This window comes from Cydia amplana, chromosome 8 (assembly GCF_948474715.1).
Source record: "Cydia amplana chromosome 8, ilCydAmpl1.1, whole genome shotgun sequence".
Lineage (NCBI taxonomy): Eukaryota > Metazoa > Arthropoda > Insecta > Lepidoptera > Tortricidae > Cydia > Cydia amplana.
Window position 1 is genome coordinate 19,132,730 of NC_086076.1, and position 19,636 is coordinate 19,152,365.

General features: G+C 39.4%; 1 protein-coding gene across 1 annotated transcript; it reads left to right on the forward strand.

Moving 5' to 3' along the window:
- Nucleotides 1-268: 268 nt before the first annotated feature.
- On the forward strand, nt 269-11,038 carry LOC134650507 (uncharacterized). The gene is made up of 4 exons (XM_063505463.1): nt 269-337; nt 9,386-9,604; nt 10,088-10,226; nt 10,923-11,038. The coding sequence occupies exons 1-4, from the start codon at nt 299-301 to the stop codon at nt 11,036-11,038; spliced, it is 513 nt and encodes a 170-aa protein (XP_063361533.1). The 5' UTR covers nt 269-298.
- Nucleotides 11,039-19,636: the final 8,598 nt, after the last annotated feature.

Here is a 19,636-nt window from a genome sequence, read left to right on the forward strand (position 1 = left end):
AACGTTTACATGTTGTTGTTATGTGTGTTTTTTCAACAATTCAAGTTAGGTATTTGAGTTTTGCATGTTGTAAATTCTATTAATGTTAAAATAGGTTTAAGTTTAAATTGTATTAATGTTAGCTTCTGAGCAGCATAACTGTTATTATTCATTAGTGGAAACTGTGTGGCTTGTGAATGTGTTATCTGATTTACTATGTGTGTTGTTTTTGCCTGTTTGTTTCCCAAAGGTTTAAATAAATAAATAAATAAAGAGCTTAATTTTCAGGCCACGCCCTTTTTGCTCGTCTCGCTGGTGTATGGAAAAACTGTGCGTCATATTCGCAATCATAAATGCCGTAAGTTTATCTTAATTATTAACCACTTAAAACACATTAAATGTTATTAAAGCGGGTCGCTCATGTATATTAAGCCGAAAATTGCTCGACATGTAGCTCCATAACAAGGTATCTAACGGGTTGACCGTCGCAAGGAGTCGAGCAATTTTCGATTGATAAAATATTGTTCGGTGCAATGCACCTTTAACACGTTTTAAGCCTCGTGCGGCGCGAGCGCGCCCTGTCAGCAAAAGACGCGTTAACCAATAATTTGCATTAACCTAAATTCAGTGTACTTTTCGGAACCATCGCGGCCGGGTGCATTCGATCACTATAACATTTCATAACATAACTTTTAACAATCATATAACTATTAACATTTTAACATTAATAAACATTTTCTCTACTTTCTCTCGACTTTTAACATTCATCGCGAACCCGCACCCGTACATGGTCCTTCGAACAGGACCTCGCGCGTTTTGATACTGTGGTTGATAGCCGTGTGAGGTGAACGAACTTTTAAAATCAACAAGTGAGGGTTGCAGCGTTTGAAGGAGAGGAGTAGCAGAGTCTCAACAGCAACAGTGGTGGTATTGGCAGTAACAGAGCAGCGCTAAGAGATATTCAAGTAAGATCTTTCCTTATTTTACTTAACCTTCGTCGGTCAAGATGGCTTACATTCAACGTCAAGGAGAGATTCAGCGGCTTATTGAGGCGTCTTTCTCGAACTTTAAAAAAGATAGTTCGGACAGGAAGACGAAGCTTGAATATTTTAAAACGCGTTTAGATACGTTAAACGAATTATGGAGCGAGTTCCAGTTTAACCATGAACAGATAAGTATGGTAGAGAGTCGGTCTAATTCGTACTTTACTAACAGGATTTATGAGAGCGCTAAGGAAACGTATTCTACTTTCCACGCGAAGCTAACAGCAGGGTATCAAGCATTGTTTGAGAAGAGCATTGAATCTAAGATCGACCTCAACCCGTCAGAAACGAAGACGTCTACAACTCTCAACAAGGACCGGGCAGAAGCATCTGCGAAGGATGATAAACCAACATCCGTCACTGAAGTTGGAGGTAATAAACTTAGCAAACAGCAGAGGGGAACAGAAAGTAAGATGGACGAAATGATGCGAAAGCAACAGGCTAACATAAAAGCCTTTGCGCGGACCGTGAACAACATTCAGATTGACCTATTAACAGAGAAATGGGAGCTCGAGGACGCTCTCAAAACATTGGAGGCTCGTTGGTCAGTTATCGATACTTTGCATTGGGAAATGGAAAGCGAGGACTCCCAAAGTGATTCGGCGTATGAAGATATGTTCAACAAACATGAAAAAACCTACAACATGATGAAGAAAAACATTAATAAAAAAGTATGGTCTGTAAAGCATAAAGTTAAATCTACACCAGTTTTAGACATTCCTACGTTTTACGGAAATTATAATTCTTGGGTCTCTTTTAAAGATTTATTCAGTGAAGCAATACACAATAATTCGTCCTTATCAAACGCTCAAAAAATGCAGTTTTTGAAGTCAAAGGTAAAAGGAGAAGCAGAGCGTCTAATTCAACATCTTCAGATAAGTTCGGATAATTATGTAGTTTGCTGGGAGATTCTCAACAATCGGTACAATAACACTAAGCTAATATTTAACTCACACATGAACATACTATTTGGGCTCCCTATCATGCAGCAGCAGACTTTAGCCCAAATAAAGAAACTACATGACACGGCGACAGAGTGCCTGCATGCGGTTAAGAATTTAGGGGTAAATATTAGTACGTGGGATCCATTGGTAGTTTATATTTTAACTCAAAAGCTCGACTCTGAAACACATAAAGACTACATAGAGTCATTGAAAAACTCAAGAGAATTGCCGGTACTAAAAGATTTCTTCGATTTCTTAGAAGGAAAGTTTACAAGTCTCGAAACATCTCGCCGAAAGCAGGAACCTCTAATCAACAGAACAAACTATCAACAGTCATCGACCTCCAACAACACGAAGAAGCCTATGCAATCATACAATAATCGTCCTTATTACAACAGCAATAGTGGAGCCAACAAAAGCAATGGAAATGTAACTATTGCAAAAACTATGCACGTTTCAAGTATCAAATGTCCGTTGTGCAAGTTTCCACACGGAATCTACAGTTGTCGACAATTTTTGCAAATGCCAATGGAAAAACGATTCCAAACGGTCAATAAACTCGCGTTATGCATAAATTGCCTATTTAGTCATAATGGAAATGCTTGCAATTCAAATAAAACATGCCAGAAATGCTCAGGTCAACATAACACATTATTACACGAAGCATGTGTAAAAAGTGCAGCAACAGCAACTCAGTCATCGACCTCAACTTATGCAACGAATGCAATTACTTCGAATAAACAGATGGAATACGTAACAAACATTTCACAGACTTCATTCTGTGAAACTTTACTAGCTACCGCCATACTGAAAGTGCAGGCAGCAGATGGCACCTACCACACCTTCCGGGCCCTGGTAGACCCAGGAAGCCAAATTTCACTTATAACAGAACGGGCCGCTCAGATACTTAACTTAAAACGAGATAAGTGTTCTGGGGTCATCTATGGATTGGGAGAAAAAGAAAACGACTGTAAGGGCAAACTGAAAATACAATGTATGTCGATGTACAATGATTTCACATTTAATGCGAAAGTTTTTATCATGAACAAAGTTGTGAAATGCCTACCAGGCGAAACATTTTCGAAACCTTCGTGGTCCATGATACAGAATCTTAACCTGGCCGATCCAGACTTCAACGTTAGTCGTCCAGTAGATCTGCTTCTAGGATCAGTTGTAAACGCTCAGATAATTTTAGATGGTAAAATTAAGGGTGAAAATGAGTTGCAGCCTCTCGCGCAAGAGAGCCAACTCGGATGGCTTTTAAGCGGAAACGACGAAGAAGAACTGGAGACCTACCATTGTAACATTATCATAAACAACTTAGAAGAGATACAACAGTTTTGGGAAGTGGAAGACATAATGGAAGAAGGAAATCTATCACAGGAAGATTTAGAATGCATAAAACATTATGAAGAAAACACAAAACGAACAGTGGACGGCAGATACGAAGTGCGTATTCCCATGAAACCAAACTTTCAAGAAAAGTTAGGAGACTCTAAAACAAAAGCGATAGCTCAATTCAAGCACATGGAAAAGAAGCTCCAGAAGCAAAGCAAACTAGCTGAAGCGTACAAAGCCTTCATGAAAGAATACAGCGACTTAGGACATATGAAACCTGCCGTGGGCAACAACAAGGTGGAGTGCTACTATCCTCATCACATTGTGGAACGCGCAGAATCACTTTCTACCAAGTATAGAGTCGTGTATAATGCTTCCAGCAAAACATCAACAGGATACTCACTAAACGACTTAATGTACAGGGGCCCAAATTTACAAAAAGATTTACAAACACTGTTACTAAAATGGAGGCAGTACGAGTTTGTGTTCTGCGCTGACCTAGAAAAAATGTTCCGTCAGATCCTAGTGCATGAGGACGACCAACCCCTTCAAAAAATCATCTGGAGAGACGAGCACGGGACACTACAATCATTTCAGCTTACAACAGTTACATACGGAACAAAAAGTGCAAGCTTTTTAGCCATGATGACGCTAAAGAAGCTAGCCCGTGACGAACGAGACAACTACCCAGAAGCCTCGAAAGTTTTGGAAGAATCATTCTACATGGATGACCTAGTACACGGTGCGCACTCCATAAAACAATCTATAAAATTAATCAACGATATAACAGTTCTATTAAAAACAGCAGGATTCAATTTGCGGAAATGGTCCTCAAACAAACAAGAAGTATTGGAACATATACAAAACAACCAAGAAAATCAAAACCTACTAATCAATTTTAAACAAGATGACATATCTAAAACACTCGGTTTAAGTTGGAATCCAGCAGAAGACATTTTTACCTTTCAATGTAAGATTGAAAAACAGAAAAACAAACCAACAAAAAGAACTCTCCTATCTGATATCTCCAAACTTTTTGACCCACTAGGCTGGCTTGCCCCGCTTAGCACAAAACTCAAAATTTTATTCCAAAAAGTGTGGAAACAGACCGTTCAATGGGATCAACCTATACCGGAGGATATATACATGGAATGGTCCAAAATACAGGAAGATATTCACCTAATTAATGAATGTAAAATACCCAGATGGCTATTATGTAAACAAAATGACGTGATTCAACTGCACGGGTACTGTGACGCATCACTGGAAGCCTACGCCTGTGTAGTATATGCACGGATTAAACATCAAACAAAACCAATTCTCGTCGCAGCGAAAACAAAAGTCGTCCCACACAAGAAACAATTAACACTTCCAAAGCTCGAATTAAGTGGAGCACATCTTCTTTCGAAGCTAATGGCAAAAATAAAAACATCTTTACAACAGCATACAGTGGAGACATTTGGCTGGTGTGATTCTAAAATCGTCCTTGGATGGTTGCAAGGTCAACCAAGCCGTTGGAAGCCATTTGTCGCAAATCGCGTAGAACAAATAAAGCAGGTGATGCCCGAAGAACAATGGCGCTATGTAAAATCATCAGAGAACCCCGCGGATGCTGCAAGCAGAGGACAGACAGCATCTCAATTAAAAGACAACTCCCTATGGTGGTCAGGGCCAACTTGGTTAGCTGATTTCCAGTCAGAACTTGAATGTTCTCAAAAACCAACATATACTACAACAGAAGAAGAGAAAAAATCATATGCATCGAATGTAGCGCAAAACAATAACAAACATGATGTCATATACAATTTACTAGAGAAATATAATTCTATTACAAAAGTAACACGAATCGTAGCCTACATATTGAGGGCATTCACTTTAAAGCGACAACGCTTACCAAGCTATCTCACATTACAAGAGTTGAGAAAAGCTAAATTGGCTATAATTAAATGTGTGCAAAACAACGAACTAGGAGAAGATATTGAACATTTACGTACGCACAATAAAGTCGAAACAAGAAGCAAGCTATTCACATTATACCCTTTCATGGACAACAGCGGTACCCTTCGAGTGGGAGGTCGCCTCGAAGAAGCGCATTTATCTTACGAGATGAAACATCCAAAAATCATTCCGAAGGAGTCACGTCTTGCTACGTTACTCATAGAACACGCACACCTGATGACACTTCACGGAGGTGCCAAGATCACTTCAAGCAAGCTGCGAGAAGAGTACTGGGTAATGGGTGGAAACAATAGGGTCAAACAACAAGTTCGAAAATGCGTCAAGTGCCAAAAAATTGATGGGAAAAAACAATATCAGCTGATGGGAGATCTTCCTGCCGCCCGTGTTAACGAAGCAAAACCATTTTTTCACACCGGAGTCGATTACACGGGATTTGTTGACATAAAAGCAAGCAAGGCGCGTGGAAGCAAAACGTTGAAAGGTTACATTGCCGTCTTCATCTGCATGGTCACAAAAGCGGTACACTTAGAGCTTGTAACTGAACTAACAAGCTCAGCATTCCTGGCAGCTCTAAGGAGGATGGCCGCCAGAAAAGGAGCCCCAAAGCACCTATACTCAGATCAAGGAACCAACTTCGTAGGCGCGAATAACATTTTGAAACAACAGTGGAAGGAAATTCAAAACACATTAGATGATAACTTCTTAGCAGAAATCGCCGAAATGGACATCGAATGGCATTTTAATGCCCCGTCCTGGCCCAGCGCTGGCGGGCTCTGGGAAAGAGCAGTCAGAAGCCTAAAACACCATTTGAAACGGGTAGTGGGTGAACAAAAACTTACTTACGAACAGTACGCAACAGTTTTGGCCCAACTGGAAGCATGTCTAAATTCCCGCCCACTATGCCCCCTAACCGAAAACATTGATGACTTAAATACACTGACTCCAGCCCATTTCTTGCAAGGTAGAGCAGGAGTCACTATAATGGAAACATACGAGGACGCACGCACGAAATGGAGTTTAACACAAAAAATATTCAGTGACATTTGGAAAAGGTGGAAGTCTGAGTACTTAAGCCTACTCACAGCAAGACAGAAATGGTGCGATCCTCAGAAAAACCTTGAAATAGGCGACATAGTGGTCATACACGAAGATAATTTGCCGGCAGGAAAATGGGCGCTAGGTCGAGTAATCGACGTGCACGCAGGTCAGGACGGATATGTGAGAGTAGTAACATTAAAAACAGAAAAGGGAATACTCAAAAGACCCATAGTAAAACTATCTGTCTTGCCCCTGGAAAAGCCTAAACCAGAAAAACAACCCGCCGAACAAAACACCCTGAAACAATCAAAAACAAAAAAAACAGCCAAACGGGGATGCATGGCATCCATGTTGATGATGCTATTTTATTTCCTAACATTTTTAGCAGCCGGAAATTGCGTCAAAATGACACCTATCAACGAAGGTCAAGGGTTGTACTTCGATAAACTGGGAACAATGCAGCTAGTTAGAGACGAGTGGAAACTAGTTGCGTACTACGACATGAGCCCCTTCTGGGAAGGGGTATCTGCATACAGAAAGTACAACGAACAATTGGAAACTATTTGTAAACAAGTAAGAAGCCTCTCACACTGTGACGTCATCCTTCTACAACTACGGCATTCGTACGATGAGCTGCAACATTACAATAAAGTATTATCCAGACATCAGCTGAAACAGCAGACACGCAAGAGACGGGGATTTGTCAACGGTGTCGGGAACCTAGCGAATACTTTATTCGGAGTCTTAGATGATAGATTCGCTCAACAATATCAAAAGGACATAAGTCTTATAAGAACAAATGAAAAACACATCGTCACAATGTGGAAAAATCAAACATCAATCGTAGAAGCCGAATATAACATGCTCTTGAGAACCAAAGACACAATACAAAAGCAACACAAGTTAATACACCAACATTTACTTTCTTTAGAAAAGGACACCACTGCAATGGAGAAAGAAATCACAGCTGCAGAGAGCATATCTCAATTTACAGTCGTAGCTATGGCTGCAAATAATTTATTAAGCCACCTTAAAACAATCCAAGACATGTTATTAGAGACTATAACTAACATTTACAATGATAAAATGAACATACATATTATTAGCCCCGAGCAACTACAGAAAGAATTGAACACTATATCTGGTCAACTTCTAAGCGACCTTACCCTACCAATCGACAACACACAAACACACCTTCAAAACATCTACCAAGTATTAAAAGTTAAAGCAAGAATGACTGACCAATATATGATATTTGAGATTCGCATTCCATTAATAACTCGTGATCGTTACGATCTTTATAACATTATTCCGGTCCCGCATAGCTCAAACATAAATATGATATCTGTTATCCCCATAGAAAAATACGTAGCAATGAACCTTCAAAAGGACGCATACATGCCATTACAAGAAAGAGATCTTGAAGTTTGTATCATACGAGACACGTCTACGTATATGTGCCCGCTTAAGGTCCCTATATACAAAATGAACACCGACCAGGATTTGTTTATAAAGGAAGAAAAGCAGAATTTAAAATGCAAAACAAGCATAGCCGCGTGCCAGAACAAGTGGATTAGCTTGACAAAGCCAAATTATTACTTATATTTTTGTTGCGATCAGTGTCAGTTTCGAACAATATGCTCAGATCGAGTTACGGCACAAACATTGGCACGCGCTAATATTATTTATATCGAGGAGAATTGCATTGTAAAAACAGATAACTTTGCAATTCACACGCACATGAATATGCAAAGTAGAACAGATTTAAAAGACAGCATACCTACACCAGAAATCGACCCAATTAACCACATAATAAACATTACAGTCGAAAAATTCGAAAACAACAGCTTAATTTTTATGGAAAGGAATGAAGATAAAAACATACAAGAAAAAATAAAAGCACTAAAGGAAAGTCAACTACCCGACGAGAACGACTATTCTATACATGATGTACACCACTACACTGCCATATACTGCCTTTGGATCACAATTATCATAATGGCAATTATACTAATTTGCCGGAAAAAACATTGCCAATGGAAACTTCTAGGAGCTCCGGCAACCCCAACAAATCCAGAGGAACCAGCAGCATCGGACAACATGTTCGAGAGACGCCGACCGAACCAGCCGCCGCCGCCGCCGCCCCGAGCGAGCGCGAGCGCGGCCTCCACGCCCTGCAGTGCACGGCGCACCATCACCGGTGACATTTGTAGTGATGACAAGTGTAGTGTTAGTGCGCGATATCGAGCGAAAAGTGTAAGTGAAGGAGAAATAAATAGTGCGCGAGTGAAAGTGCTTACATGTCAAACACCGGAGATGAGTGGATCAACACATATGGACAGGGGAAGCTCCCCAATTTTAAGAAAAATATCATTCAATGAATAATATTCTAGTTTTAAGTTGATTGTACAATCACCTTGTATCATTCTTTTAACATTCCCATCTCATCTCATCGTTTGCCCCCCGCAAGATGTTCGGTGCAATGCACCTTTAACACGTTTTAAGCCTCGTGCGGCGCGAGCGCGCCCTGTCAGCAAAAGACGCGTTAACCAATAATTTGCATTAACCTAAATTCAGTGTACTTTTCGGAACCATCGCGGCCGGGTGCATTCGATCACTATAACATTTCATAACATAACTTTTAACAATCATATAACTATTAACATTTTAACATTAATAAACATTTTCTCTACTTTCTCTCGACTTTTAACATTCATCGCGAACCCGCACCCGTACAAATATTGTATTTGTGTTTCCGTAATTTAAGACTTTGATATCATGCAAAACGTCTGCTAAAACCCATTTACGGATACAGCAATAGATACCTGTGAACCGGTCTCAACACGCATTTGGAAATGGAAAGAGTTCAGGGCTATGGATGAAGTTATTTTACGTATTATTATTTAACATACAATTTCTCATTTTTAGGGTTCCGTGGCCAAAAAGGCAAATTGAAACCCTTATAGTTTCGTCTGCCTATGTCACACCCATTTTACTTGGAAACTATAAGTTATATTTTAATGAAATGTTGATAGTAGCTGTTTTTTAATCCATTATCATTATTTTCGCCCTTATTTGTTACAGGTTACATGCATACTGGCTTTCCTTAATAGCGTGATATTTCTAATTTTCCTACTAGTTCTCTGGTTCTGGAATCTGTATCATGAAAATATTCCAACGTATGGCGACAGCGAAGGATGGGCTTTGTTCCTGAATGTATTCATTATCGGAGCAATAATATGCAGTATGCTAGCTGCGTCGGCACTCTACTTCGCCATTCTGCTGTGTCTTGGAATACAACATGTAAGATAACCAACTCGATATACGATAAAATAAGATAAGATAAGACTTATTGACAAAAATATGTCAACAGGTTACATAAATATAAGAAAAGTATGGACTTTTGCGATATTTATTTATTTATAAGCCTTTTGATGGCATCTTGCCCATTTTGGGGGTAAAATAATAAACTAAACATACAAGCCAATTCGAACATGCATTTAGCTCTTTCGCAGTTTCACTCAGAACTGTCCGCACATAAGTATTAGTGCGAGCGAGACGCTCACGCGAAAGACTTCTTATTGATATGATTCCAATATCATTCTAATATCGGTTTGATGTCAGTGCACGTTCATACTGACCTGTAAGAGAAGAACCAGAGGGCCTACCGCGTACCACGTTCGACGTGCTACCCTGTCGCACTTACGTACGAAATGACAAGTGCGACAGAGAGGCAACACGGTCAACGTGGTTCGCGGCAGGCCTAATGGCGCCTTATTGTTTCAGGATAACAAGCGCTACATAAAGATGTATGTACATTACGGCGTGACTGTTGTCGCTTTGAGCGTTTTGGGGTCGTTCTTGTACATCTGGCTGTTTTGGGAACAAGTGCGAATGGATGCTGTCATCTCATTCGGAGTTTGCTGTAAGTAATATGTTAACATTTTTTAAAGAGACCCCACACTGGCGTATTTGAGCGTCGGCGTCTAGTTAGTGCTATGGAAAATGGCGTCGCTGCGCAGTAGCAGCCATAGAGTTGGCTAGACGCCAACGCTCGGGAGACGCTAGTGCAGTGGGGTGGCTTTAAATAAGCATGTCACTTCCCCGAACTATGCTAGCGAAGCGGACATGCCGCTACTTAAAACGTAGGGTTTTAAAAAGTGTCTTTTTAAGTTGTTATCCAAACATACGTATAAAGTTGCTGTTAGGTTGAGAAATCATACGAATTAATTGTGTTGAGTTTCTACTTGATCATTCGGCAAAATAAAATTTTGCGAATAATCGGTTACGAAATGACATTCGGCAAAATAAATACCGACAATGAAGAGCGCATTTAAATTTTTTGTGTCTTACTGCTGCTGGGCAAAGGCCTCCCCTTTCTTCCGCCACTCATCACTGTTTGGTGCATGCTCCCGCCAGTCGCTGCAAAAAGCCATCTCTATTTTGGTCAATTATAATTGAATTATTGCAAGAATTATTTTGCAGAATGTCATTTCGTAGTTGATTATTCGCATAATATTATTTTGGCCGAATGATCAAGATCTACACATGTATTTTGTTTTAACAATGTACCCAATATCATTCAAATTAAATTGACTGATATTGTATTATTTACTTCCAGTGGCTTACTCAGGAATCCTGTTCCTCATACACAAGACATATCTTGGATCAAATCAGCAGAAGGCAGACGACAGATTGCTCAGCGCGTCGTACGTTCAGTCATACGGGTGCCAATAAAGTTCAAAGTTATTTCATTTTTTGCGGCAGGCTGTTCAGCATTACTGTGTGGCAGTAATGTTTGTGTCTGAACCCGAATGGTACCTTAAATTGTGAATCTACATAATAATATTACCTACTATGTACCGAAGAGTATTTATTCATGCAATCCTGGTACCTTATAACATAACACTGATGATCTTGCTCGCCTCGACGATGGGATTATAGCTAATCCGTCGGCAATGATCTCTTGAACAATGTAGCTCATAACAGGGAGACAGGTAATACACGCGCGTGATACGGATTATAATAACAAATTATAAGTTGTTTATTGTCAAGAAGGGCATAGCTTGTAAATAAAAGACAGATTATCTAACTACAGGGTGTTTATTCAACCCTTAGCTATGGCTTGTGGTTGAAGCAAAGGAAATGATATTATTGAATAATTTTACGGTTTAGACTCACTTGTTTTAAGTCACTCGCGCGACATGTTTCGGAGAGCCTAGGTCTCCTTTCTCAAGCACTAACAGTGCGAGCAGCGTTCACGACGGCCGTGTATCGCGTACTGCGGCACGCCGCGTCGCACGCTGCGCGCGCGCCGAGAAAACCCGCGCGAGTGACTTAAAACAAGTGAGTCTAAACCGTAAAGTTATTCAATGTTAGCATGTCTCACAACAGTTTAAATTCGAAATGATATTATACTTACAATTAGGTGAGTTTCCTTTGGACGTGAAATATGTAGGACATTGTGTGATTTGTGTGTACAAGAATTTACAAACGAATTGAAGCCCGAAGCTGAAGGCGAAGACGTAATTAACACGAGTTCGTAATTCCTGTACCGCCCGTGGCACACACAATGTTTTTCATCACACTTGTGAGAAAGGGAACGGAAAAAATAAAACTTCTGCCTAATTTTGGACGGATATTACAGCCCTAGAAATTTAGGATTTAGGGGCCGCATCGCCTAAGTGTGATCAAAAAAATACATTACAGCCCTAGGTCGAATTTACGGACCGCATCGCCTACGTGTAATAACACCTTTTACGAGCAAGTGTGTTGAATAAAACTATAAAGGCCAAGACACGAACTCTAAACGAAGTCGATTATAACGGTAGAATGGATCTCGTTGGATGGGCACTTTACTAACTTCGTTTCGTAGAGCCCCAATGAATAAACTTGCATAATGCGAGCAATCTATAGGTACAAACTAGTTGGTGTCTCATGTTTCTTCATCAAAGTTGGTCGGCGCCACTGGCGCGCTTCACTTGGGGCTTATGTTATTATTCCAAATTTGTTTTTTTTTACTGGCTGGGGTAGGTTCGCCTTTGTACTGTCTATACTGTGTCATAAATTGGTTTTGTGTTTTGTACAATAAAGAGCTTATACATACATTTTGGCGAAGCCATAATTTTTTAAAAAACTTCTAAAGATTTATTTCATTCATGGCTTGAAATACCTAATTATTTTATTATCACTTTCCAATACATTTCTGAAACATGAAATAACTAGAATTATGCTTATTGCTTAAACATACTTTTTGTTTTACTTTGGACACAGTTTTGTAACCTTATAATCATACTTTAACAAAACACGTTGTATAAAGTTGCGAGTAACAAATGCTTATCATCTATAAGAGGCTTTTAACTTATGTTTATAGTAGATTTAGTTTTGCTCGCTGAGCGAAACTTGTAAACAAACATTTATCTACTCAGTGACTTACAGGTCAATTCGAACGTGCACCTAACGTCAAACCTATATTTGAATTATATTGTAATCATATTCAGTTATCAATCAGTTATTGGTCAAACCAAATTTGTCAGTAAATAAGAACAAAAAAGCGGCCAAGTGCGAGTCGGACTCACACCCATGAAGGGTTCCGTATTTAGGGGATTTATGGCCTATTAAAAAAAAGCGGCCAAGTGCGAGTCGGACTCGCCCATGAAGGGTTCCGTATTTAGGCGATTTATGACGTATTAAAAAAAAACTACTTACTAGATCTCGTTCAAACCAATTTTCGGTGGAAGTTTACATGGTAATGTACATCATATATTTTTTTTACTTTTATCATTCTGTTATTTTAGAAGTTACAGGGGGGGGGGGACACAGATTTTACCACTTTGGAAGTGTCTCTCGCACAAACTATTCAGTTTAGAAAAAAATGATATTAGAAACCTCAATATCATTTTTGAAGACCTATCCATATACCCCACACGTATGGGTTTGATGAAATAAAAATTTTTGAGTTTGAGTTCTAAGTATGGGGAACCCCAAAAATTTATTGTTTTTTTTTTCTATTTTTGTGTGAAAATCTTAATGCGGTTCACAGAATACATCTACTTACCAAGTTTCAACAGTATAGTTCTTATAGTTTCGGAGAAAAGTGACTGTGACATACGGACGGACAGACGGACCGACAGACAGACATGACGAATCTATAAGGGTTCCGTTTTTTGCCATTTGGCTACGGAACCCTAAAAACTACTTACTAGATCTCGTTCAAACCAATTTTCGGTGGAAGTTTGCATGGTGATGTACATCATATATTTTTTTTAGTTTTATCATTCTCTTATTTTAGAAGTTACAGGGGGGGACACACATTTTACCACTTTGGAAGTGTCTCTCGCGCAAACATTCAGTAAAAATTCAGTTTAGAAAAAAATGATATTAGAAACCTCAATATCATTTTTGAAGACCTATCCATTAGTATCCATAGGTACCCCACTAAGTATGGGGAACCCCCAATTTTTTTTTCTATTTTTGTGTGAAAATCTTAATGCGGTTCACAGAATAAATCTACTTACCAAGTTTCAACAGTATAGTTCTTATAGTTTCGGAAAAAAGTGGCTGTGACATACGGACGGACAGACAGACGGATAGACGGACAGACAGACATGACGAATCCATAAGGGTTCCGTTTTTTGCCATTTGGCTACGGAACCCTAAAAATGATACCCATGCTTTTCTTTTGGATGCTAGTAGTTACTATTAGTGTAAGACAAAGATAGTATGATTATCTCTGTCTATGTTTGAAATGAGACAGTCCTTTGACAAACTATAGGAGTCATTTGCGAGTTCATTTCCCTCTGACTTGTCCGACCATGTATTACTTAGGGCCACCACACATTAGCGTCTTTTGGGCGTCGGCGTCTAATAGTCAGCGTTATGGAAAATGGCGTCGCTGCGCAGTAGCGCCAACGTTGCGTCGACCAGCAGCCATAGTGTTGGCTAGACGCGGACGCTCGGGAGACGCTATAGTTCGTTTTTTTTAGCATTAGAAAGAACTTCGTAGAAGCAGTAAGCTTGTGGTTCCAAATCCGGTACTTTTAGCGGTAATAATTTAATAATTAAGTAAATTATATGTATTGACCATGCTACATTAGATAATTCAATAATTATTAACAATTAAAGAGCCTGATAAAAACTGCACGCTTGCTTCTGTGGAGTTCTTTCTAATGCTAAAAAAACGAACTATAGTGTGGGATGGCTAGTGCGAGGGTAACACCCGCGCGAATGACTGCTAACTGATATGATTCAAATATCGGTTTGATGTCAGGTACAGTCACCAGCAAAAATATATGACTGTTGGCAGCCGTGAAAAAATATCTGATGCTCCATTGGAGGCATAAGTATATGACGACACTACCTCGGTAAAAATATGTGATGCTTTGTGGCCGGCAAAAACATCGTTACTCTGTATCCGCATAAATATCGGATCGGATCGCTTAAAAATATTTGATTACTCATAAAAATCAAAATTATGTGATTACTCTCATCTGGCATAAATATCTCTCCACTGTGAATGCAAATACATCGGATGGCAAACGGACCGCCTATATATCTGACACGAAATTATGAAATATGTCATCAATCTGCAAAAACGAACCATACCTGGATAGCATAGAGCCTTACATTGTTTGTAGTGATTTGACAATTCACGAAAAGAGTGCAGACTTGTCATTGCATATGTCTGTCTCACATATTTCATTTGCAATTTTAAATTGTGACATAATTCAGGTAGACTTTTAATTGACAATGTATAATAAACCTCCTTCTTAGATAAAAAAGAATGATGAAGAAGTCAACCTGTGAGACTGACAAGGACAAACAATAATAGCGCTTTCGCTGCTACTCCTACTGAAAGATACATAAGACTACCCCGTTTTGTCATTTCCCCCACCCCTCATGCCAGATCCAGTTATATACTAGATTCATGATTGCAATACGTTACAATTCAAAATTATATCCAGTTTATTCTGTTAAATCGATGATAGAATATAATGTGAGACAGACATATACAATGACAAGTCGGCACTCTTTTCGTGAATTGTCAAATCACTTTATACAATTTACGGCTCTATACCAAACATGTATGGTTCGTTTTTAAAGGTCGATAACATATTTGTGATTTTCCAACGTGTCAGATAAATAGGCGGTCCGTCGTTCCATCCGATGTATTTGCTTTTACAGTGGAGAGATATTTATGCCAGATGAGAGTAATCACATAATTTTGAATTTTATGAGTAATCAAATATTTTTAAGCGACCCGATCCGATATTTATGCGGATACGGACTAACGATATTTTTGCTGGTCACAAAGGATCACATATTTTTACCGAGGTAGTGTCGTCATATACTTATGCCTCCAATGGAGCATCAGATATTTTTGCACGGCTGCCCATAGTCATTTATTTATGCTGGTGACTGTACACGTTCAAACACGGCTGGTTTATATAACTCACAAAAAATAAAGCCTACCGGTTGCTAAACGGTACAGTCTGAATCCGAACGGTACCTTCACACCTCGGACCGGGACCGGATCGGCATCAGCCCGTTAACCGCATAAGTCACAAGACGAGCGGACCCCTGAACTGGCAACTCCGTAGTATACTGTTTACCGCTTCATTATTCAGGAACTAATGCGCCCAGTTACTAACTGGCTCAACCGCGCCGCTTTAAAAGTGCTAAGTGTTTGGTGTCGCTCAAGGATTTAGTTTGCGCCACTGATTTACCTCACTTTTCATGTTTTTAATGCTAATGTAGTTCGCGTCGTGATTCGGCGGAGAGGGAGCGTAAAGACAGGAAAGAAGGAAAAAAAAGATGTGGCACTCCGCGCGAAACTTGCGACGGAAGATATGCCCGTCGCAAGGATTTTACCTTTTATCTCAATTATGTACTCAGTAAATATACTTTTCACCTCAGCAGCTCGAACAAGGGCACTTTGCTACTTAAAAACAGTGAGCAAAATCGCATTTTGCTGAGTGAGACAAAATGAGCAAAATGTGATTTTGCTCACTCAGTGAGCAAAATGCGATTTTGCTCACTGTTTTTAAGTAACAAAGTACCCTTGTTCGAGCTGCTGAGGTGAAAACTTAATTGTTGGTATACCTTAAGAAAACATGAGTGAATAGAGGTAAGTGATGAAGAAGGAATACATTTTTCGGGTTCTCTAATATGTTCTCACTGCTGAGGTGAAAAGTTTTGTGAACTACACGAGATCAAAGTTATTTACATCTCGTGCGCTTTTGAGTCCCTTACTACGCTCAAGATTCTAAATTAGATTCACTCGCTACGCTCGTGAATCTACTATAGAATCTTTCGCTTGCACGGGACTCAAAATAAGCACTCGAAGAAATATCAAACTTTGATCTCTTGTTGTACAAATAACTATTTTTTTGTCAGAATTCTCGGCTATATCACTAGCTATTTTATACTAAAATTATATTTTTATAGTATACAGGGCAACGATATACCTACAGCTGAAAATAAAAACAAATTTTGCGTTAGTGCTCTTAAACACAACAGAGGGCCGTGAACACCGAAGTTCCCAAATTGCGGGCATCTTTCTCTATCGCTCTAATTACGCCTTAATTGGAATAAAAGAGAAAGAACTCTCAAAATATCACATGCATGTTTCCGGCATTAAAATGTTAACTTCAATGTACATAACAACATGTTATCTATAGCAGGCTCCTTCTTGTTTTTCAATTCCATTTCTTTCTCGTGCCAAAAAATATCCTCGAGATATTAAAAGTATGTTTTTACAACGCCAATTTACAGCAATGTTTATTTCCCTCTTACTCTGATAAATGCTATTGAAATGCTCGATGAATAGGTGTGCTCCGTTATACTCGTTTTTTTAGGGTTCCGTAGCCAAATGGCAAAAAACGGAACCCTTATGGATTCGTCATGTCTGTCTGTCTGTCCGTCTGTCTGTCCGTCCGTATGTCACAGCCACTTTTTTACGAAACTATAAGAACTATACTGTAATGTTGAAATTTGGTAAGTAGATGTATTCTGTGAACCGCATTAAGATTTTCACACAAAAATAGAAAAAAAAAACAATATATTTTGGGGGTTCCCCATACTTAGAACTGAAACTCAAAATTTTTTTTTCATGAAATCCATACGTGTGGGGTATCTATAGATAGGTCTTCAAAAATGATATTGAGGTTTCTAATATAATTTTTTTCTAAACTGAATAGTTTGCGCGAGAGACACTTCCAAAGTGGTAAAATGTGTCCCCCCCCCTGTAACTTCTAAAATAAGAGAATGATAAAACTAAAAAACATATATGATGTACATTACCATGCAAACTTTCACCGAAAATTGGTTTGAACAAGATCTAGCAAGTTTTTTTTTTAATATCATAAATCCCCTAAATACGGAACCCTTCATGGGCGAGACCGACTCGCACTTGGCCGCTTTTTCTGAGTTGTTTTCGTATTGCTTTTTGAGCGGAGGTGAGTTGAATGTTTATGTAAGATTCAACAACCGCGGAAAGTCATGGCTCACTTAAAAGTAGCCACAGTAATTTGAATCTTCTGTGAGGTAGTTACAGTTTATTTTTAACTGGCCCGCGCATTGATGCTGCCATTTAAATATGGAATGTAAACAATTTACACAAGCTTGAAAGTCCTTTGGCTCTAGTAAAGTGCACCGCAACTTCACCGGTTTGACTCATATAAGGTCTTTATAAAAGATATTCTGATCTGAACTCAATGGGCATCAAGGTTCGTAGGTAAATATCTGTAATATTAAAAAAAAAATATTAGAACGGGTACAGGGGGGTAGGCTGATGCCACGAAATATGTCAAATAAGGGATCGGCCACACCGCTGCTCAAAATATGCTGACGGTGCGCAATCACAGTGACGTGCCGTAAACGTCATCGCATGCTCACCGCACTACTACTCATAAAACTCTGGTGCATCACTGCGATTCCCCATCGCCAGAGTATTATGAGCTGCATTGTGGAAGGCATGTGATAAAATCGTGACGCTTACGGCACGTCACTGCGATTCCGTACCGTCACCGTGTTTTGAGCAGCGGTGTGGCTGATCCTTGAAACTGCTGATTTCACGGATTTCTTATTCCCTAAAACTCTTACTCTGCGGTTGGTTGACGCAGCATAATCTTGGTTGGTTCAAAAAAATCGAGATTTAAAGATTCATGGCTGACATCTAGTTCTTGCTGGAATACGATTGAGCGTAAGTATTATAAAAAAATATAGGACGTCGAAAATGGCCTGAATCGCTTCGAGAAAAGGATGGTACAGCCGTGCCTCTTTGTTTTGCTCGACTTGGCGAGATAAATTTGGGAGCCCTTCGATAGCTTGGAAGTTCGCTATTGAATAAAGCTGCTAGAAACGTAGAATTTTCTTAGAAGTTTCTTTAATTAATACTACTTTTACCAAAGTTTCTAGGTACAAACAAAAAATATTGGGCACATAATTATGTTCTTCTGTTGACAGTCAAACGAAAAATGACAAAGATAAAACGCGCCATGATTCGAGAATGGGGGCTCGTGACGTCACGAGGAACTTGTATTAAACGGCATTTTGAATATACAATTTTATTTTATTTTTATTTGAAAAAGGGGTCGAATATTTTTCGGTAATTTCACTGATCGACTTTATTTTTTTAGGACCCTACCCTATTCTTAGCAACCGAGTATTAAAAAGTCACGACTCACATCTGATCCTTACTAGCAAATACCCGATTGGGCGTAAAATAGCAAAAAAATAAACATTTGGGGGTCGCTTGTGAGGCCCAGTCACGTCTCCAATATTGGGATGGGCTCGAATCGCTATCAATTTTTCTCGGGGGCAGGCCCAGATTTAATTATTCAAACCTCGGTGGTATGTGGAATTATATATCGGAAATTCGTGCTTGGCTGACGCCTGACACCATTTTTGTTTCTCAGCAATAGTTTTCTATAAAAAAAAGTTATTTTTTTCACCACACTAATTCGGAAGGCTGTTTATTCTTCAAGAACAGATATCAAAGTTGATTTTTTGCTTGAATGTTTGTTAGATTGGATCACTTTATTACTGAGCAAAATGTACGCTGGCTGTTGTTATCCAGAGAGGAAAATGGGAACTTCATTTATATGGAGCAGCGGTCACGTGACGTCCCCTTTCGTCTTAACGGATTACGTATGCAGGCAGATGGACTGCGGTTAGATAAGGCTGTAAGTCAGCCGCCGAAGAGTTATGACAGCAGCCCGAGTGCAATAAAGTGAATTATGCACACAACTGCAGCGATACTTTGTTCTCGAACGCGGGTTGGGAACTTAGTGGATGAGCGGTAGCGGAGAGTAAAACCAAGTAACCCACAAAAAT